The sequence below is a fragment of the Monodelphis domestica genome, chromosome 1 (genome assembly GCF_027887165.1).
Source record: "Monodelphis domestica isolate mMonDom1 chromosome 1, mMonDom1.pri, whole genome shotgun sequence".
NCBI classification, from domain to species: domain Eukaryota; kingdom Metazoa; phylum Chordata; class Mammalia; order Didelphimorphia; family Didelphidae; genus Monodelphis; species Monodelphis domestica.
The window spans coordinates 511,933,767-511,957,108 of record NC_077227.1 but is presented as its reverse complement, the minus strand read 5'-3'; the positions used below and the strand labels follow the sequence as shown (position 1 = coordinate 511,957,108).

Here is a 23,342-nt window from a genome sequence, read left to right as displayed (position 1 = left end):
AATCAAAGGGCTATAGTAAATTACCCTTCTTGGTATACCTGGCAATATATCTAACATGTATGTTTATGTTTAAACCCTTATATCTAATAAGATAATAACTTCTGTCAGGTAATTTGTCTTTTGTTTCCCTCAAGAAATAACAGAGACCTCTGGATATAGAAAATAGATATTAACTTGACAGGGGTACCAGGTGTCTAACATTGGAAGAAAGAGAAGCTTTTTTTAAAAATGTAATTAAAAAGGAAATTTTAACCCAGATTTCTTCATCTAAGGTGATAGCTTCAGACCTCAAAACTTTAAAAACGTGGATTTTCCAGGCAACAAGACAAAAAGTTGGCCTTAAAGGGGCCCACTGGAGCAGGAAGAGGTATCCAAACTAAGCAAGGAAACACAATCTCTACATGCAACGGGATTCTATACATACAAATACTATGGCTTTAAATATCTTACACTCATACACATGTGAGGAAAAAATAATATTTTGGTAAAAAAAATCCCACAAAAAAAAGTCAAGTCTGTATTGATATTGTGATGACTTGCCACAGCTGTACAGTATCAGAAGAAGGATCCCTGTCTTGGGAAGTGGGACCAAAGCTGAAAGCTACCAATGCACAGCCAGCTATTTATAATTTAATTTATTTAAATGAGAACATTAGAACCTGGCCTTATTCTCACCTTCTGAAAAGTTGAGTCTTATCTCAAGTCTGAGCTTAAGTCTGAGTCTTCTCTTTTGATAATGAGAATCTTAAGTTAGGTAGACTCTTTTCCATAGTAAAGGAATGATACTCCATAGAGAGCAAAGAGAATTACTTACCAAATATCTTCTGGCCAGCCATATTTTATTAGATCTTCATCTGAAGGAAATACAACAGAAAGATAAGAAACATAGTCTAGTAAACAGATGCCACTTAAGATTGGCTAGGGTTTATAATACAAAAACAAACAAAAACTACTCAGGTCTTTTTTTTTTTTAAACTTAAAGCACTTTCAGAAGCAGCAGTAGTAGAAAACTATTGAACCCAACAGTATTCATTAAGTGGTAATGAGTTATTAGTAGTCCCTATTGATTAACAAGAAATTAATAAGCTAACCCAAAAGGAAATGCATTTAACTGAAAACTCCTTGAGGACATACACTATATGATGTACTCATCTTTTTATAGGCTTCAGTATTTGAAATGGAGTCTTGAACATAATAGGTTCTCCATAAAAGTGTGTTGAATGCTAGGTTGCACAATAGTTTCAAGTCAAAGTTCCAAGACATAAAAGAGAAATATATATCTTCACGTTATCTTGCTGCTTTAAAACCAGGTGAGTTAAAATTTTTAATTATGTTAATGAATGATTTAATTTTCTAAAGAGTTAAGAAAATGGGTAAGATTCTCTTTTATAATTATAAAACCCACCAACATCTTGAGAGCCATCTCCCCTTCAACCCTGATGATGACGGCCCAGGGCTCTGAGGCCAAAAGCCTTGGGATCAAAAGTGCTTCTGGTCTCATGACCCCTGCTATCACCTTGGGAAGCAATCCCTGTGGAAATTAAGACTGGCAACTGTTCCTAGAGGGGCTATAATTATAGCTACTGAAGATCTAGAAAAGAAAATTCTTCCCAATAAAGTCCTTGGCACTGTCAAATGGTTCAACTTAGAAACTAATATTTTATCAGTGAAAAAAGACATTAAAGAAAAGGTATTTTCATCTACTTTCCTCTTCACCCAATGGACCATGGGAATTTTCCTTAAGAATTGCCGCTAAAACCTTCCATGTGTTTTCTCCCCCATTAGAAATGGGGGCTCCTTGAGAGCACAGACTATCTTCTACTTCTTTTTTATTTGTATCCCCGGTTCTTAGGTATAGTGCTTTATACATAGAAGTGCTTAATAAATGCCTTCTTCATTCATTCATTCATTTATTTTTTTTTTTACTTAAGCTTAAAGATATTAGTAGGGGGGAAAGGCTTATGACTCCTGAGAATTTATATCAATACATTCCCTTAGCCTTTTAAGAAAAGTTTTACAAACAGTGAAATGTCCTGTTATCAATGTCCATTTCATGTTTCTTCCAATATTCTGAATATTCATTTAGCATAGTCACTTCCTAATTACAGATAAAGAATTTAGCATTATTATAACATGGGCAATTAGCAGTTCCTGCTCTGTAACACCAAATATAATAAATTATAAGGCTGAGAGTGAAGCATAAGAAATATGTTTGTAGGTAAGTGTGTATATATATATATATATATAAAAAAGTAAAAACTATGACATCTGAAAAAGAAATAATTGTTTTGCTTTTTGCAGATGATAATGGCTTAGAGAAACCTAGATTTAGTTTAAAAATTAACTGAAATAAATTAATAACTTCAGTGAAATAGCAGAATATAAAATAAATCCATATAAATCATCAACACTTCTGTACTATTACCAACAAAATTTAGAAGAATAAAATTGAAAGGAAAATTTCATTTAAAACAAGTTGCTACTGTTGTCTAGTCACTGAGTTGTGTCCAACTCTTCATGACCCCGGCAACTGCATTATGCCAATACTGCCAATGGGGTTTTCTTGGCAAAGATACTAGAATAGTTTGCTATTTCCATCTCTAATGAATTAAGGCAACAGAAGTTAAGTAACCTGGCCAGGATCACACAGCTAGGACGTGTCTGAGGGCAAACTTTAATTCAGGTCTTCCTGCCTCCAGGCCCAGTAGTCTATCTCTGAACAATCAAGTTACCTCTTAAAACAACTACAGAATATGTTCTTACATATTTGGGATTTAACTACCAGGGAAACTACATGACAACTATAAGACTTAACAGAAATAAAGACAGATCTCAGTCACTGCAAAAATTTTAACTGCTCACTGGAAGACTAAACCATATAAGAAAGACACTAATATTCAGTGCCATACCAGTCAAACTATCAAAGATTTACTTTATATAGCTAAAAAAAATAATGAAATAAATCTGGAGAACCAAAAGGTCAAGAATCTGGAGAGGCCTAACAATACCAAATCTCAAAAAATACTTCAACACAGTCATCAACAAAACTATTTGGGACTCATTTAAAACAGTTATGAGTAAAATTCTCTGGTGACTATATCTTAATTTATAGTTATTAATAAAAAGCAGACCAGAAAAAGAGAAGGTACCAGTCATGTGTGATTAAGCCACCCTCTCTTCTCAAAGCAGAGTTCTGATTGCATACCTACCCATTCCAGGATTCCAAGGAAAAAGTCCCTAAAAGGTCCTACCTGTACTCTAAATTATGTTCTACATGACATCCCTTTCCCAAGCCTCTTCAATTGGAGCACTCCAACTTCACTATGGACAAGTTCACTTTTCTCTGCTACACTGTCTTAACAGGCTTGTTAACAGATATGCAAAAAGTTCTTCACCCATCCTTATTAAGCAAGGGAGAGGAGCATATTGTAGCTTTAATCTTAAGATTAAACTTTTTTTTCCTTTAAAATCTAAAGGTTGTTTTAGGGTGACAAAAAAAAGGATACAGGCTAGTGTTAACTTAAAAGAATAGAAATAGAAAGGCTGATCAGTGGGAAAGATTGGCTGGATACAGCATATGCAGAAGCAAAGGAACTTAGTTACCTAGAATTTAATTAGCCTAAAGCCCTCTGGCTATCAGGGTAAGAACTTAACATCCAACCAAAACTGCTAGGAAAATGAGAATTGGGTCTAGCAGAAACTAGATTTAAATCAGTATTTCACAATGACTTTTATTTAAAAGATCACATCATATAATCCAGTGGAATTGCTTGTCAGCTCTGGGAGGGGGGAGTAAAGAGGGGAAGGAAAGAAAATGAATTGCGTAAACATGGAAAAATATTATAAATAAATAAACAAAATCAAATTAAAAGGATAAAGAAGTTAACTTTCAAAATTATGAGGAGGGGAATGATTTATGACCACAGAAGATAAAATTAAATTTTTCTTAAGTAAAATTTTTAAACTTTTGCCCCCCCCCAAAAAAAAACTCACAAAAGCAGCTGAGATTAGAAGTGAACTATTTAACTGGGGGAAAAAATCTTTGAAGCAAGGTTCCTCTGAAAAAGATCTCATTTCTAAGGATAGGCAAAGAAATTCTTCAAATTTATAGGAAGAATCATTCTCCAACTAATAGGTGGTCAAAGGATATGAATAGACAGTTTTCAGAGGAAAAAATTCAAGCTATCAATAGCCATATTAAAAAAAAAGTTAACCAAATTAAAGCAAATTCTACCACCATAGCACTTCACCACCAACTTTCCAATGACAAGTCTCTCTGAATTTAATCAGCCTTATCCTTAGAAAATAGGCACAAAATCCAACACCAGACCTATATTCAAAGTCTTTTTTCTTACATGATCTTTCAGAACTTATTATGCTGAGGTTCCTAAAACAACTATAGATATAGATCTATACTTCCATATATATATATATATATATATATATATATATATATATATATATATATATATATATATATATACACACACACATTTAAAATCCTTACCTTCTGTCCTAGAATTAATACTAAGTATTGATCCCAAGACAGAAGAGTAGTAAGGGTGAAGCAACTGGGGTTAAGCAATTTGCCCATGGCCACACAGTTAGGAAATGTCTGAGGCCACATTTGAACCCAGAACATCTTGTCTCTAAGCCACCAAGTCATGTAGCTGCTCCAACAAGATATATTTTTGAGGACATTTATGGACATGGTCAATGGAAGAATTTATTTCATGTGACTGTGCATAAGTTAATAGAATTTTTTTAATTCATGAGGGAGTGAAGTGAGAAAATAAGTGTTTAATTTAAAAAGATTTTAAAGGAGTCATTATAACCTAAAATATATACACATATATGCTTTCTGTTGAATTTTAAATAAATTCATATCAGTAAATTAGGAAAAGTTATTTAATATGAATGATACCAAGTGATAATCCAGTTTTTACAGTAATCGTTTCTTCAATAGCTTTAGAAAGAATCCTGGTTTCTCAGGCCACTACATGGTTCAGTGGTTAGAGAGCTGGCCTAAAGACAGGGAGGCCTGAGTTCAAATCAGACCTCAAATACTTACTAGCTTTGGGACCCTGAGCAAGTCCCTAATCTCTATTTGCCTCTAGAGAAGGAAATGGCAAACCACTCCAGTACCCTTGCCATGAAAAACCCCAGAGGCAGTATTGTATCGATACAGTCCACAGAGTCAAGAAGAATAACAACCAAAAAACTGGTTTTTTCCTCAGTCCATCCCAAATTGAAAAACTACAAGGGAATTTAAAAATAAGATGTTATCTTCCTAGCACACAAAGAGAAGAAAATTTAAGCTTCTCATATTGAACTGGCTAAAATAATGTATTTAATTTTAATTTTAAAATACTTACCATTTCAAGGATCTATATTTTATTTGGTGCGGGCTCTCTTTCCATCAACATAGACTACAATTCCATTGTGTTTATTAAAAAGTCTACAATTTTCACCACCACAGCACTGCATCACCAATCTTCTAGTGATGAGCTCAGATAATTAGCTGTGCCTATAATAAGCTAAGTAATACACTCACAGGCTACATTCAAAGCTTTTTTTTTTTTCTGGAATGACCTGCCAAAATTTACTATCTGCTGCCTATACAGCCCTCAAGATCCTGAGACAAAATCATACCACAATGAAGCAACAGAGTTGGTCTTTGGTGAAGGATAAAAAACAAAAACAAGAAATATACAAATAAAGAAAACCTTATTTAGCATGATATAAGTGAGAGATATAACTGGACTAGGAGCCAGAAGACCTGAGTTAAAATTCTAGTACTATCTTAACAGGTTGGATGACCTTGGAAAACTGAATTAACTAATCTCTTTCCTTCCCTATAAATCTTATATTTAATAGCACGTCACAGTCTGTAATGTATTTTCATATACCTTAACTCATTTATTTTATTCCTCTACAATAGCCCTTTTGGGTAGATTTATACCTATTTTCACTAAGATTCTACTCAAAAGGGAATAAATACTTAATGTAGAAGTTCTCTCATTTGAATGTAGAAGTTCTGGTGGTTTAAAGAGATTATCATTGCTTTTTAGTCATTCTAAAATAGAGTACCTGATCAACTGACTGTCACTTATTTTGGGCCCTTTTGCTCTCCACTGTGGGGTAGGCAGAAAAGATAAAAATAAAATTCAGGAATTTCAAATGTCTCCATGGGACCTGATATGAAGTATACTATCCATCTCTTGATAGAGAGATGATGGACTAAAGATGTGAAAGAAAACATATATTTACATATACAACTAATATGGAAATTTGTTTTGTTTGAAACTTTGTTAGAGTACTTATTCCTCATATGAAGGAGAGAAAAGAAAAGACAGAGAAAAGAGAGTGATTATGGTACTTTCCCTTTTTTTTTTGGATGCAAAGGAAAAAAGTCAGAAAGAAGCTTGGCTAAAAGAGACAGTTTGAAAATTTTTTAAAGTTGAATTTATATACTTGAAAAAGAAAAGCATGCTATACAAAAGAGAGATCTAAAGTTTTGTGTACAATCTTTTTTAAGTCTACAATGTATACAAAAATGCCCATTATGTTTGGTGTTTCTTAAGTTTAGAAAGAACATAAAATTTTTAAAAATGTCCCAGCTAAGAGATCTCATATCTTTTGAGTTCAGGTAGATTTGCCTCTTCTCTCATTTTAAATCATACCATGATTGATTCTCTGATTCCATCTGCTGGCCAATGAGAGAACAAGCTAGCCTCAGAGAGAGAGAAAATAAGAAATTCACAAAGCTATGATTCATAGCTAAGAGTTCCCTATATTAATGAAATCCTGGGTCAAGTACCTTTCCTTTGTTAATATAAAAGGGATCTCTGAATATTTAAGACCAAAAAGAAATGAGAGAGACTTAAGATGGTAGAGGAGCAGTAAAGAATAGTAGATAAGCATGTAACAAAGAATGCAGAGGGGAGCATAAGAATAAAAGTCAAGGAGTTAGTAGAAGATTAAAAAGGATATTTATTATTCTTAGTTTAGCATAGAAAGAAATATGCTGGAGTGACTATAGGAGATAGATATAGGAATAGATTATCTATCACCTCAGGAAGCAGCTAGATCATCAGCTGAAAATGAAGGTTCTGAGGGAGGCTGGAAAGAACAGTTTATAGGGAGTATATTAGGAACTCAAGAAAACCAGCAAATTGGGTAATTCCCAATGCTTAAATAAGGAGTTGATTTGAGTATATGATATATGGGGGTTCAGTAATTTCTTTAATTCTGATTTGCCATCAGTGGGTCTGACCAATGCCTATAAATATGTACCATAGAAAGCTAATAGCAGTCATAGATAAAAGAAAAAGGAATAAAGAGCAGAAATAGCAGAGAAGGAAAAAGAAAGAAGTAGAATAAGAACATATGGTAACAGAATGTGATACAATAGAAAACTGAAGCCACAGGCCCTATTGCTCCTGATTCCACCACTTAATACCTCTATGACTTTCATTTAACCCTTCTGGATCTCAGTCCTCTGCCCTATAAAATGAGAGGGTAGCACTAGATGATGACTTCTGAGGTTCCCTGTAGCTCAAGATCTATATAATCAGTTTCTCTTGCCCAGGAAAAAAAATGACAGGCTTGGGAGATAAGAAGCTACATTGGCTTCCTTCCTTTTTTCTCCAACAAGAGACTCCATCTCCTAACTCCAGATATTTTCACTGGCTGTCTTACATGCCTAAAATTTCTTCCTTCTCCTCTCCATCTCTTGGCTTCCCTTAAGTCCCAGCAAAAATTCCTCCTAGAATAGAAAGGCCATACCAATCTCCTTTTATTTTAGTGTCTTTCTTTTGTTGATTATCTACAATTTATTCAGTACATAATTTGTTTGTAAACAGTTGTTTGTATGTTGTCCCCCCATTAAAACTGTGAGGTTCTTGAGAGCAGGAATTGTCACCAACTCTTTTTTGTATGTTCAACATCTAGCACAGTGTCTAGCACATTACAGGTGCCTAATGTTTACTGACTGACCAGATGACTGATTCTAAGAAGTGAAACTAAGAAGGCATATATTCCAGGGCAGAAATAAAGTTTATGAGGAACAGTAAGGTCAGTTTGGTTGGAGATATGAATGAATGAAGGGAAGCAATGGCCAGTTTGAGAAGGACTCAAAAAACCAATGAAAATAAATTTACATTTGATCCTCAAAGTAGCAAAGAGCCACCTGGTAAATGGTCAGATGTGCACTTTTGGAAAAATCACTTTTTTGGAAAATCATTTTGGCAGTATTAAGGAGAATGGATTAGATTTGAGATAGGAAGGTCAATTAGGTAGCCATTACAATGGTCTAAGTGAGAGATAATGAATTAGCTTCTAAACTAAGGTACTGGCTATCTAAGGAGAAGGGAAAAAAAACCCCAAATAACATGAGAGCGATATCCTCAAAGTTTATGACACATATGACTTTTATATGCTGTCAACCAAAATAGTTTAGTGTAGATTTCAAATTCCATAACAAAGTTATAATGAAACTATTTCCAAGAACCAGATAGCCCAATAATTTCAAACACTATTCAGCACAAATAAAATTTAACTAAAGCATTTTGATAGCTATTTGAAATTTTTAATAATGGATTTTGATCTGAAGGACAGATTCACAAAAGGTTCTAAAATTCATTCCCAAAGCAAAATGGAAAAGAAAAAACGGTATCACTTACCTGTTGGAAATTTCAAAATCAAATGCTTTGTAAAACTTACTTTCATATTTATCTTTTCCCATATAAATGGTGTAAACAGATGAATCAGCTAAGAAAAAGAAAATATAAGAGGGAGAGAATTAGGTTGCAAAACTATGGCACAAAGAAAACAAACACCAAATTAAAAACTTGGGCAAGACTATATATGGTCACTTTCCTACTTGCCCTGGGTAACTAAGTAGTATCATGCTGGTTTTCAGATTTTAGTAATTTTATATATTTTGAAAGACAAAAGGGTTTGTAAAATGTACAAGCATTAATAAATTCCATTCAAATAATCTTTCTAGGAGTACTATTCAGCAAAACTTTCAAGTCAAATGACTGATCTTCTAAAAACAAAAAAAAAACACTTATTCCATTGTGGAAAATTGCTTGAGCATTAATAACCTATAAAATTTGGCCAGATTTTATTTTGTAAATTTATATTATGCAAACTTAGTAATACCTCTCAATAGTAAAAAATAATCTTCATGCCCAGAGAAAAGACATGACCCTTCTAGGACACTTAACCAACAAGATGGAGAAATTTTTTTAAAAAATCAAAATAGGTCTCACAATTTTGAAAATTGGCAAAAACTACTTTTTAAAGAATAGTAACAGTCACTGTTAAAGGGGTTACAGAATAATAGTCATGTTATACTTTGATATGGCTATGAAATAGTATGACTATTTTGGAAAGCAATTTGGAATTGTGCATATATAATGACTAAAATGTCCATACTGGAGACTCCATTACTGAGGCTTATACTCCAAGAAAATCATATAAGAAAAAAGTTCATATATATTTCCAAAATAATTATAGCAGCACTTTTTGTGACAGTTAAGAACTGAAAACAAAGTAAATACCCATTACTTGGGAAATGGATAAATTGTGGTACATGAAAGTAATGAGATGTAAGAAATTATCTGTGTGATAAACACAGAGAAGTATGGAAGCATCTATATGAACTCATTGATCAGTCATTTCAGTTTTGTATGGAGTGTTCTGCCTTTCCTTCTTCAGCTGATTTTACAGATGAGGAAACTGAGGCACACAATCTTCCTGACTTCAAGTCTGGCACTCTAACCACTAAGACACCTAGTTATCCTCTATATGAACTACTGCAGAGTGAAGTAAACAGACAAATAAACAATATACACAATAACTACAACAATGGAAACAAAAATAATTACACACCAAAAAAAAGCAAATGTAACAAAATTATAAATATTGAGCAGGATGGGAATGAAGAAATATGAGGACTCTCCCAACTCACACCTGTATGGAGGTGGGAGGCCAAAGGTGTTAAATTTTGGGCTTTTTCAACATATGGTCATTTGTGCTTTCTAAAAAATTCTACTGGGGGGTAGGCTCAGTGGATTGAGAGTCAGGCCTAGAGGTGAGGTCCTAGGTTCAAATCTGGCCTCAGACACTTCCCAGCTGTGTGACTCTGGGCAGGTCACTTAACCCCCATTGCCTAGCCCTTACCACTCTTCTGCCTGGGAACCAATACACAGTATTGATTCCAAGATGGAAGGTAAGGGCTTAAAACAAAATAAATAAATAAATAAACAAACAAACAAATAAATAAATAATTCTGCTTGTCATGTGGGATGGTTCTCTCAGAAGGGTAGGGGGAAGGATTCTTGAATACCTATGATGATAAAAGAAACAGAAGACAGCAACATAAACTTATTTTTAAGAAGAAAAATAAATTTTAAAAAGACACTGAGAGACAAGACTAATACAATTTCACCTGCAAAACATTTAGGAGAAGAATAACAGAGCAATATTACAAGCAATTATGCTTCAGTTAAAAAAAATGAGGGGCAGAGAATAGGGGAATTAAGACTGCAGAATGCTAGTCATTATGCTAAATTATCAAATGAGTATTTATAAATTGAAATTGAAAGGAAGAAAAGAAACAAGTGAAATGTAATAGTTCTATTAGTTCAATGGCAATCAATTCCCACCACAGATAACAATGAAGCTGCCACAATAGAATTCTACTTTCATTATCCAACATGCCACAGGAGGGCCAAGAAAGTCACTTAAGAAGATGAAACTAGAGTAGCTGGGCAAGAAAATAAACAGAAGAAAACACACACTGGAGGTAACAAAGGATTACTGGTTTGGGGGCTGAAGGGGCACTTAAAAAATCACTAACTCCCCATTTCCTTGTTTTATACATGAAGAAATGGATGAGAAAACTGAGGCCTAGGGACGTTTAATGTTCAATGCCCAAAGTAACCCAGCTAATAATACTGTGAGGATTAATGAAATGAGGGATGTGATAGTACTCAGAAAAAATATACAGTTCCAGATAAATACAAGCTATTGAACTGTTAACAATAATCATTTGGTTTCCACTGCCATGGCAAGACAGAGGAGGATGAATAAGGTCATGATATGCCAGTTAGAAAGGCATTTAGAGATCACTTAGACCAGTGATGGTGAACCTATGCCATGGGTGCCAAAGTGGGCACCAAGAGCACTCTCTGTAGGCATGTGGCTCCCCAACCCCACCCAGTTTGTTACTAGAAAGGAAGAGGGACTTGGGGTGGAGCAGCTCCCCCTCCTCCTCTCCACTGTGCCTGATAACATTTTTTTCATATCAATTGCCCCTCTGCCCAGCAGTCCAATGGGAGCGATTTCTCCCTCCCCTATGTGGGGTAAGGGGGGAGACAAGGAGGCATAGTACTCTCATTTTGCTTCTGTTTACTCTAATTCAGGATTATTAGACAAGAGGAAGTAGCCATGTGGATAAAACTGTCAAGGATATTTGGGACTTTTAGGTTTTACTAGTTGTTTGGCTACAAATAAGTTAAAACTTCTTGGGAAATATATGCAAATGTCTAATGATTATAAATGTTCTAAGTCTAATAAAATAGAATTCAACAATGATATAATGTACAAATACTGGAGTGGAGCTGTGTAGAGCCAAAGTTAAAGGGCATGACTTGGACCCCAAACAGAGCAGGTGCTCTAGGTTCAAATCTCCCCTCTGACATTGTGAAAAAAGAAAAACTAGAAAGAAAAAAAAAGGTGAAAAAGTTAACTCCCCCCCCCCCAGTGACTTTAAATAGACTTTCCAACAACACTAAATCACCACAAAGAGTTGTTTTTTGTTTAGTAAAGAACTGGAGAAGTAGATTTCCATTGATTAAGGGAATAAACAAATGAAAGTAATAGTGTATTACTGTATCACAAGCAATTAAGAATATAAAGGAATACAGGAAGACATGAACTGATGATGCAAGGTGAAGAAGGAAAAACTAGGAAAACAGACTTCAACAACACAAATGGAATGAAAAACAAAAAACTGAGCTATTTAATAAATGCCAACTGATTGATGATCATGACCAAGCTCTGACCCAGAGAAGAGCTGAGAAAGTGAAAGCTCTCTTACCCTTCTTTGTTTAGATGGAAAACCATGGGTACCAAATACTGACTATGCCATTAGGAACAAATATTGTGTTATTAGTTTTGATGAATAGATTTTTTTCTCTTTCTTCCTTATTCTTTGTTATGGGAAATGGTAGGGGAGAAGAGAAAACACATTTGGAAATTAAAGAAAAAATGCAAAAAAAGAGCAATAAATTTTTTTTAAAGGGGGATGTATAAGTCAGGCTGTATATGTGACTACAAAGCAGTTAATATGAAAAAAAATCCAACAATCCAACCTCAGGCAGTACCAGGACCATGGTAGGAAATCGAAGATCAGGAAAGGTATAAGACAGGCAGAGGACTTAGTCTAAGAAGTTCAGCATTCATCCATTGTGCTAAATGTTCTCTGATACTTCTTCCATCTTCAACAAACTATGATTATATGAACCACTCTATAAGAAGTATTCTGTACTCTGTTAGAAGCCATGTTCTGACTTGCCACATTTCCCACAAATCTAACCAAACCATAGGACTTTGTTCCATGCCAGATTTCTTTCTCTCTCTGTCCTCTGATGTTTAGCAAGATTGAGAGTCTAGGGCATGCTCCATACACTATACCAGATATCCAAGATCAAGCAATTTTGAAGTCTCACCAAGTTTACATAAGGAAATGAATGACTAGGTATCATACCTGAAGACAGTATGGGTTTCTAACAGACTTGAATCAAGGCCTGAATTATCTCTAAGCTTTACTTTAATCCTTCTTATCTCTTCGCCTTTGTCCTAACTGTCCCCTCTCTTGGAATGCTCTCCCTCTTTACCTTTGCTTCTTAAAATCCTTTGATTTCTTCAAAACATTTTTCAACTATCCTTTTCTACACAAAGCCTTATAATCTTAGCAGTTTGGTATCTTTCTCTTCCCTTTTCCTCCTCCCTCCAAAACATTTATCTTGTATTTATTGTTTATGTATTTTTATTTATTCACATACATGTTGTTTTCCCTTATTCCTACCAAAGTTGTATCAATCTTTGGATCTCATTGGGTCAGCTTAACCTTAGTCCTTAGCAAAGGGCCTCTCGGCAGGTAGAGGTGATCCAACTTCCCAGCCACATGGAGCCAGTTGCAAAAATGAACTAAGTATTGTGTGGATATTACAAGGAGATCGGTTTCTATTAAGGTAGAGAATAAACTTCCTCATGGTTAGTGATGTTCAAAATTGGAATGGGTTACTTCAGAAGTAATGAGTTCCTTTGAATTTAGAGTTTTTAAGAAGATATTCAATGATTCATTGGGGATATGGAGATGGAATCCATGATTGGAGAAGGGATTGGATGTCATTGCTTTTGACTCAAAATTTTGGGTTTCCTGCACAATCACTATAGTCTTAGGATACTTGGTTTCCTGCTGATTTTAATGATATTTAAAATCAGAGCTGCTCTTTGGCCTTTAGCCAAGCATCAAGAAACATTTACAATTGACTAGCACATGAAATCATAGAATTATAGGTCAAGATCTGGAAGGGACTGAGAGCTCATCTATTCCAAACTACTCAATTTACAGAGGCAGGCACTGAAGTCCATGGAGTTTAGATGAGTTTCCCAAGATCCCACATGTGATTTGATCTCCAATCTTTTGAATTTAGTTAATGCTCTTTGCCTTGCAAAGACTGATGCAAGGGGTTTTCTCACAATTACGCATGTCAAGCAACCCATATGTCTTATCTGAAAGTTGACCCCATATTGGCCAATCAGGTGATTTCTATATTCCTTTGATTGTTAACAGAAATGAGGGTGGAGTGGGATATCTCTTTTTCTGATTCCAGGGAATTGTACCTATTTGCTCTCCCTACCTTCCCAAGTTGGTGTATGGGTGCTCAGGGAGGTGTAGTATCTCTGGTATGGAGGGCTTGTCGTGCCCTCCTAGGGCAGCTCTCCAGCCTCTGACCCTCACCTGACACCCAGCTCTCACTTGTGGCTCCCAGTAGCTGCTAGCATGCAGCAGCGGCCACACCCCAGGCAACAACTTCAACAGGCCGGTTAAACCTTGGGAAGATAGCCATCAGGTCGTCGACCCCTGGTGAACTAGGGCTTTGCTCACCCAGCATGTGAAGACTGCTTCGGCTGAACAGGCGGAAGAAACCAATAAGAAGGTTCAAAGGCTGAGAAGGAGACGCAGCAAAGCACTGTGGAGTGCTTAGGGTGTGTTGGAGCACAAAAGACAACACGGCCATCCAATGCAGCTGAGGAAGTCTCCAGGTGTAACGACTTTTCATGCCACTGGACCCAGGCTTCCAATGCCGAGAGAGTGGGACTGTCTCTGTGCATCGACTTTTCCACTTAAATCTCCTTCACACACAATTGTCTTTGTGCACACTCATCTATCATAGATGAAAATGCACAAAGACAATCGTCATCCTCGGTTACCGAGAGACTACGACTACGACTACATGAAGAAACTGAGGCTACCTAAAGGAACCTAATCAAAATTACCCGAATAGTAAGTAGAAAAGCTCGAACTTAAATCTAGTTCTTCTCCAAACTCAAAGAGTTCTTTTTTCACCGAATTGTGCCACCTCCCTTTCTCCAAGGGAAAAAAATTTTTTATTAAATCCCAGATAAGGTTAAAACAAAAAGTTCAACTTATGCAACACAGCCCTACCTTCTCATTTTTATAAAATTCCATTTCAAGTTAGTGAGGGACAAAAATCTCTATCATAAACATTCATACTTATGGACCAAGACTATGAAAATATTTTTCTATTGAGGAAAAGAAAACAGTTCACATCATTACAGCTTACTTAGGATTAATAAATTTAGAAAAAAGAATCCCAAAGTTGAGAGAGTTCAGAATTCTCTACAATACACTTAACAAGTGTTCATGCAATCTTAACTTGAAGACCTCCAGGGAAGAGAAACTCACTATCTCCCAAGTTCATTTTACAGCTTGAATTATTAGAAAGTTTTTTCTAATGTCAAAGCCTAAGTATGCCTTTCTGTAACTTTTATCAACTGTTCCTAATTCTTTCCCTCTGGGGAAAAGAGGAACAAACTAGTAATTCTTCCTGAAGACAGCTAGGTGGTGCTAAGGAATACAGCTCTGGGTCTGGACACAGGAAGACTTTAGTTTAAATCTAGCCATAGACATTTTCTAGTTGTGAGATGCTGGACAATTCATTTAACCTTTCTGTTTCAGTTTCCTCAACTATAAAATGGGGTTTATAATTACCTGTCTCCCGGGATTATTATAAAGACTAAATGCAATTATACTTGTAAAATTCTTAAAATACTGCCTGAAACATAATAGGCACCATAGAAATGTTTATTCCCTTCCCTCTTCAACATGACCTGACAGCTTTTCAAATAATCTGAAGATGTTATCATGATCCCTCACCATCTTCCAATTATCTCCTCTCCAGTATCCCCAGTTACTTAAATCAATCTCCATTTGACAAGGACTCAAGGTCCTTCCCTATTCTAGTTATCCTCCTTGGACACACATACCCAAGGTTTATTGATGTCCTTTCCAAAAAATGAAGTCCAGAAAAAAACACAATTCTCTAGGCTATCACAGAATATTGCAAGATTATCTCCTCCTCCTCCTCACTCTTGGATGACATGCCTCTCTTAACACAGCCAAAGATTCCATCAGCTTTCCTGAATGCCATACTATGGTGTTTAATCATGTAATATAGAAAATTAATATTATGCCAAATGTAATATTTAGAAATTGGTTTGTAAATATAATAATGGTTTTTAAAAGTTGTTGTGGTCGTCGTTTGTACAATAATTAACCATTAAGTCACAAGGATAATAGTAACTTTTAACAATTTAATATAAATACAGTCTAAGAAAGAAATAAGGAAGGAAGGAAATAAAAAATATTTCCTTCTAGCCTACCACCCTAATCTTACCAGCCCACAAGAGTGTCTTTCCACCCAAGCCACCAACACCAAATCACCAAAAGATTGATTCCCCCAGCCAAAAATCTCCAGAGAAAAAATCCAATCTCCTCTATGGTCTCATTTTTTATAGTCCTCTTTCTCCACATGTGCTGGTCTATCATATCTCAGTTTAGATAGTCTCTGTTTAGAACGTTCCAGTCACGCTAATGTTGCTGGCTCTAACAAGCAGAAAGTTCATGACCCTGGGAAGAAGGAGTTCCCTTTACACATTCACAAATAAGCTTGCATGGGGGCAGCTAGGTGGCTCAGTGGATTGAGAAACAGGCCCAGAGATGAGAGGTCCAAGGTTCAAATCTGGCCTCAGACACTTCCTAGCTGTGTGACCCTGGTTAAGTCAGTTAACCCTGATTACCTAGCTCTTACCACTCTTCTGCCTTCTGCCAATATACAGTAGTGATGCTAAGATGGAAGGTAAGGGTTTAAAAATAATAGTAAGCTTGCATTCTACTAAAATTCCCAGATCTTTCAGAAAATCTGTTATTTAACCATGTCTTCTCACATCTTGTACTTGTGCAGATGATTTCTTAAATATAGATCTAAGATTTTACATATATCCCTGTTATATTTCATTTCATTAAATTTTGCCCAAAGCCTTATAGGGTCTGTCAGCCACGCAATAGGCATTTTATCAAATACTTACTATGTGTCAGGCATTGTACTAAGTGCTGAGAATACAAAGAAAGTCAAAAACAGTTTCTGCCCTCAAGGAGTTCACCTTATAATGAGGAAGACAACATGTAAATAACTAGATACATACAAGATATATAAGGTCCCAAAAGTCTTAGTGGTTTTATTAAAGCTTAAAACTGAACTGACTTTGGGACACCTTATATACAAAGTAGATGGAAAATAATCTCTTATGGTACAGCTAGGGCAAATGAGAAAGGCTTCCTGTAGAAAGCAGAATTTGAGCTGAATCTTGGAAGAAAATCAGGGAAGAAGTAGAGATGAGGACAGAGTATTTCAGACATGGAGGTAGCCACTACAAAGGAATGGAAATAGGAGAACGTGTAGTGTGGAAGAAATAGCAAGGAGACCAGAATAGCTGGACCACAGGGTCCACAAAGTATAGTAACAGTATAAGTATAGTAAGTATAGTAAACTGTAGAAAAGGGTCAGATTAGGAACTTTAAAGGCCAAAAAAGAGGCATTTATATTTGTATTTTATCCCTGGAGGTAACAGGGATACAGGAGAGTTCACTTGGAGGAACTATGGGGATGACGTGGTCATTCTTACAATTTAGAAAAGTCACTGGCAGCTGAATAGAGGAGGCATTGAAATGAGAAGAGAGAGAAAGCAGGAAGATCAATTAAAAAGTTCAAACAATTGTCTAGGCAAGAGACAGTGAAAGTCACTATATGAGCAGATAGAAGGAAATATAGGGATGCTGTGAAGTCAGAAATAAATTTTAGTAATGGACTGGACGAGTCAAGGATGACACTTAGTTCACACACCCTATGAAATCTGAAATCCCCAAATCTGGGTTTTTCCTTTATTCTATCTGCAATTCTAAGGTGAAATGGTCATTTTCCTCCAAGCTATCCATCACTTCTAGCCCAGCAAACAGCATCTATCTGTTTGAGGTCAGAATTAAAAAAATAATAATAATATGTCCCCTGGTAGGTTCCTCTAACTTTTGAAGGAAAAAGTCAGGAAATTATTAGCTACTATTTTTTTGGCTTTTTTCTCTTATTTTAAAACCCTTACCTTCCATCTTGGAATCAATACTGCGTATTGGTTCCAAGGCAAAAGAGTGATAAGGGCTAGGCAATGGGGGTTAAGTGACTTGCCCAGGGTCACATAGCAGGGAATTGTCTGAGGCCAAATTTGAACCTAGGACCTCCCATCTCTAGGCCTGGCTCTCAATCCACTGAACTACCCAGCTTCCCCTAGCTACTGTTTTGTTTTGTTTTTTGGATAAAAAATAAGAACTACATCAGATATGTGGATAAGTAAACTCTTATCATGACTTAATCCTGCTTCTTTTCTAGGTTTGTTCATCACTTTCCCAAATTCATTTATTTTCTCCTTCTGTCCCAGTAGTCTCTGGTTTACTGTTGATAATATCACCTGTCTCTGCCTCTAAGCATGTTCACTCAAATGGTCAATAATTTGCTGATTTCCTCATATAACTATCACTTCTAAATATATGCTATCCTACTCTCACCCATTTTTATGCCTTTCCAGGTTCTTTTGGACATGGTATGTCCTTTCAAGCACATTCAAGCCTGGGACTCATCCTAACAAGTCTGAGTGATACCTCCTGAGATCAAATTTACTCACAAATGTCAGGCTCTTTGGTAACCATACTTTGTTCATAAATGACTAAAACTGTAGCTTTTATTGCTGACTTTTTTCCTGGTTGCTCTATCCAGTGAAATTCCAGGTGTCTCAAATGCAATTCATATGTATGCATAGTATTCTTAATTAGATTTGTAACACTCTAGATGTATATATTCTTTTTTTTTTTTTAAACCCTTACCTTCCTTCTTGGAGTCAATACTGTGTATTGGCTCCAAGGCAGAAGAGTGGTAAGGGCTAGGCAATGGGGGTCAAGTGACTTGCCCAGGGTCACACAGCTGGGAAGTGTTTGAGGCCAGATTTGAACCTAGGACCTCCAGTCTCTAGGCCTGGTTCTCAATCCACTGAGCTACCCAGCTGCCCCCTAGATGTATATATTCTTATCAGCCCTATTAGGTACAGTTTATCCCTGGCTAGAACTCTGACTTTCCTGAACTATGGTCCAACTGTCCTCCCATTCTTAGATACCACCTTCTTACCTAGCTGTTCCCATTCCAAATCTACTTTTCTCCATCTAATAACTTCTAAGCATTTTTACTGGCTATCTTCTTGGAATTCTCTTTCTCCTTATCTCCATCTCCTCACTTCCTTAATTTCCTTTAAGTCTTAGATAAAATCCTACTTGCCAAAAGCTTTTCCCAGTCTCCCTTAATGCTGGTGCCTTCGTTCTCAGATTATCTCTAATTTATCATGTAGGTATCCTGTTTGTACATAATTGTTTGCAAGTTTGTCCTCTTCATTTGGTTGTGAGCTCTTTGAGTACAGGGGCTATCTTTTATCTTTCTCTAGATCCCAGAGTGCACAGCTCTTGGCACATAGCCGACATTTATTAAATGCTTATTGAGACTAGATACTTCTGAATCCCTTGACTTCAATCAAGTAATAGAAGTAATGAAAATAGTACCTGTAGTCCAGCATTTCTTTCTTGCCTAAGACTGTGATCTTTCAGCAAAGCTTTTAGTTTCTTTCTGATAGAACCATCTACATACACATGAACTGTCAGGAATAGGTATTAAGTTATTTTTTGGAGAAGACTTGAAAGATTCTCTGCCTTAGATGCAAGAAAAAACAATTCTCTATTGCTGGTAAGAGGTTGACAAATACCTCCCTCAGGACTTATCAAATAGGCAGACTTCCACCACTACTATTGTCCTTTTCTTCCTCTAAAATTGCCTGGATGCCTCTCACCTCACAGAATCCATGGATCTACTTCATCATTCCTTGGAGAACAAGTTACTTCTTCCTCAGAGTATCCAGTTTCTTCCTCTTCCTGTAGAGGCATAAATGTGTTTCTCAGCCACAAGTGTTCAGTGGTCCCTCTTCCCTTCTCTGTGTAACCATCTTCCACTCCCTGACTCTTCTGCCATATGTCAGGATTCACTCTAACTATTCAGATCAATTTTCTTCTTGGTTTTCAGACCGAAGTCTTTCTGTTTTTGTTTTTGTTTGTTTGTTTTAAAAGGAACTGGGGGCAGCTGGGTGGCTCAGTGTTTTGAGAGAGACCTAGAGACAGGAGGTCCTGAGTTCAAATGTGACCATTTCCTGATCAAACACTTCCTAGCTGTGTGACCCCAGGCAAGTCATTTAGCCCCCACTGCCTAGCCCTTACTACCTACTCTTCTGCCTTGGAACCAATACACAGTAGTGATTCTAAAACAGAAGGTAAGGTTAAAAAAAAAAAAAAGGAACACTTTACTTGTCCCTGATAACTTAGAAGATAGAAAATTATTCTTTGAAAACCATTCCCATTCTCTTCTCTGAGTGAAACAATCCTACTTGAAGTATAGGTAGTAGCCATCTTGCTGTTTCAAAACTGTACATTAATTCCTCATATGTTCTATTTTAATGAAACTAAATTGGAATAATGAAATAAAATCATTCTTCTTGACAAGATAGCCCATGGATGATTACAACTCGAGAGCTGTCACTATCCTGGCTTATTTTTTTTTGGTAGGGAGGGAGGGGATCATTAAACACCTTTACCAACTCTCTTCATTGACCACTTGACCAATACTTCTACATCCCTAACAGTTCTTTAAAAATCAACCAACATTCCCTTTCCTTCTCTCACTATCCTCTTGTTTAATTGTGTTCAGTCATATATGACTCTTCATTCTATCTTTTGAGATTATCTTTGCAGAGACACAGTGGTTTGTCATTTCCTTCTCCAGCTCATTTTACAGATGAGAAAAGTGAGGCAAACAGAATTAAGTGGTTTGCCCAGGGTCATACAGCTAATAAATGTCTGAGATCACATGTGAACTCAGATCTTCCTGACCCCAGGCCCAGAACTGTAATCACTGAACCACCTACATAGTTACCCCACAACAATCTTACTTTCCTTTTATTTTCTCCTTCAGCACAATTCCTTCTCCTGAGCTATTTCACCTTCTGGTTTATCCTTGTTCTCCACCTTAAATCCAGATTCTTCTGAAGATGGGATTAACTCTTCCCTACCCACTTTTAGTTTTAATCACCAGAAGCCTATACACCCCACTTTCCACTTGAGTGGGGGAAGGTCTATAACCCACTAGTGCTGAAAGTGGGTGACAAATCAGAAACAACTGACTGTCCCCTGGGCAGTCCTGAGAAAATTCTAAGACTACAATTGGTCCGTGGTGGCCAAAAACTGGAAAATGAGGGGATGCCCATCAATTGGGGAATGGCTGAGCAAATTGTGGTATATGTTGGTGATGGAATACTATTGTGCTCAAAGGAATAATAAAGTGGAGGAATTCCATGGAGACTGGAACGACCTCCAGGAAGTGATGCAGAGCAAGAGGAGCAGAACCAGGAGAACATTATACACAGAGACTGATGCACTGTGGTATAATCGAACGTAATGGACTTCTCCATTAGTGGCGGTGTAATGTCCCTGAACAATCTGCAGGGATCCAGCAGAAAAAACACCATTCATAAGCAGAGGATAAACTGTGGGAGTAGAAACACCGAGGAAAAGCAACTGCCTGACTATAGTGATTGAGGGGACATGACAGAGGAGAGACTCTAAAGGAAACCCTAATGCAAATATTAACAACATAGCAATGGGTTCAAATCAAGAACACATGTAATACCCAGTGGAATCATGGCGTTGGCTACCGGGGGGGTGGGGGGGAGGAAAAGAAAATGATCTTTGTCTTTAATGAATAATACTTGGAAAGATCAAATAAAATATTATAAAATTAAAAAAAAAAAAGATTACAATTGGTCCACATAAAGTGGAGGAAGGCACAAAGAAGCATCTTTAAAAACAGTTGTGACTTCCTGTGACCGGGGAGTTCTTCCTTAGTTCAGAGTTTGAGTTCAAGGCTCGTGAACTTGTGACTCTGACATTGGTGAGGCAGCTCTTGGACCTTCTCTTAGGACTAACATGTGGGTGAGTGAAAAGGCTGACTCCTTTTCCTGGCTTTCTGGATGGACTAGCCTATGGAGAGGCAACCTTCTTGGAAAAGGCTTCGAACTGGAGCCCTTGCTTTATTTATCTCCAAGCCCTGGGCTGAAGGCTGAGGGCTCTCTGGCTGAGGACTAATTAGCGCTGCCTGTGTTGAGCCAGGAGCCCAAGCAAAATACTTAAGTGTTTTAAGTTAGATACCTTACTCTATCTTCTTTCACCTTTCTTTTACTTTCACTCTCTCTCCTCTTATAAATAAACTACCATAAAAAGTCATTCTGTCTTGAGTAATTAATTTCAGCAACCACATTTCTCATAAATTTAGTCCAACCTTTCATTTTTAACCCTGACACTTCTCCCCAAATCCTTCAGCTCTTTTAGGTTAAAAGCCTTCTTTTAGCACTAGCACTTCTCTTCAACTTTTCAAATCCTCACCTATTACTTCTGGCTTTCTTCATAATTCCAGAGTCTTCCTCATGACCTTCACAATTCCATCTCCTTACTGAATCAAGCTCTCTTGCACCTGTCATTTTCACTGCACTTACACCACAACCAAACTAATTTGGATCTTTATTACATATACTGTCCACTGACAAAATACAAATAAAGGAAAAATTGATTTTTTTTCATATATAGCATCATTTTATTTTTTTTAACATTATTTTATTTGGTCATTTCCAAACATTATTCATTAGAGACAGAGATCATTTTCTTTTCCTTCCCCCACCTCTCCCATAGCCGACGTGTGATTCCACTGGGTATCACATGTGTTCTTGATTTGAACCCATTTCCATGTTGTTGGTATTTGCATTAGAGTGTTCATTTAGAGTCTCTCCTCAATCATATCCCCTCCACCCCTGTAGTCAAGCAGTTGCCTTTCCTCGGTGTTTTTACTCCCACAGTTTGTCCTCTGCTTAAGGATAGTGTTTTTTCTCCTACATCCCTGCAAATTGTTCAGGGACATTGCATTGACACTAATGGAGAAGTCCATTACCTTCGATTGTACCACAGTGTATCAGTCTCTGTGTACAATGTTTTCCTGGTTCTGCTCCTTTCGCCCTGCATCACTTCCTGGAGGTTGTTCCAGTTCATATGGAATTCCTCCACTTTATTATTCCTTTTAGCACAATAGTATTCCATCACCAACATATACCACAATTTGTTCAGCCATTCTCCAATTGAAGGTCATCCCCATATTTTCCAATTTTGGGCCACCACAAAGAGCACAGCTATGAATATTCTTGTATAAGTCTTTTTTCCTTATTATCTCTTTGGGGTACAAACCCAGCAGTGCTATGGCTGGATCAAAGGGCAGACAGTCTTTTATCACCCTTTGGGCATAGTTCCAAATTGCCCTCCAGAAAGATCAATTCACAACCCCACCAGCAATGAGTTAATGTCCCTACTTTGCCACATTCCCTCCAGCATTCATTACTTTCCTTTGCTGTCATGTTAGCCAGTCTGCTAGGTGTGAGGTGATACCTCAGAGTTGTTTTGACTTGCATCTCTCTGATTATAAGACATTTAGAACACTTTTTCATGTGCTTATTAATAGTTATTTGATTTCTTTATCTGAAAACTGCCGATTCATGTCCCT

At 36.7% G+C, this 23,342-nt stretch overlaps 1 protein-coding gene across 9 annotated transcripts in view; it reads right to left on the bottom strand.

The window, feature by feature from the left end:
- The window catches only part of CCDC25 (coiled-coil domain containing 25), a 49,801-nt gene that overhangs the window by 21,613 nt on the left and 4,846 nt on the right, over window positions 1-23,342 (bottom strand). For 6 of the 9 annotated variants that reach the window (XM_056813084.1, XM_007475908.3, XM_056813088.1 and 3 more), the window contains 2 exons: window positions 8,725-8,772; window positions 815-854 (listed from right to left, as the gene is read on the bottom strand). In XM_056813084.1, coding sequence (XP_056669062.1) covers window positions 815-854; window positions 8,725-8,772 — 88 coding nt within the window. Of the gene's footprint in view, window positions 1-814; window positions 855-8,684; window positions 8,773-19,542; window positions 19,625-23,342 lie in introns of all 9 variants that reach the window. The other 3 variants (XM_056813089.1, XM_056813085.1, XM_056813086.1) reach the window with 2 other exon arrangements.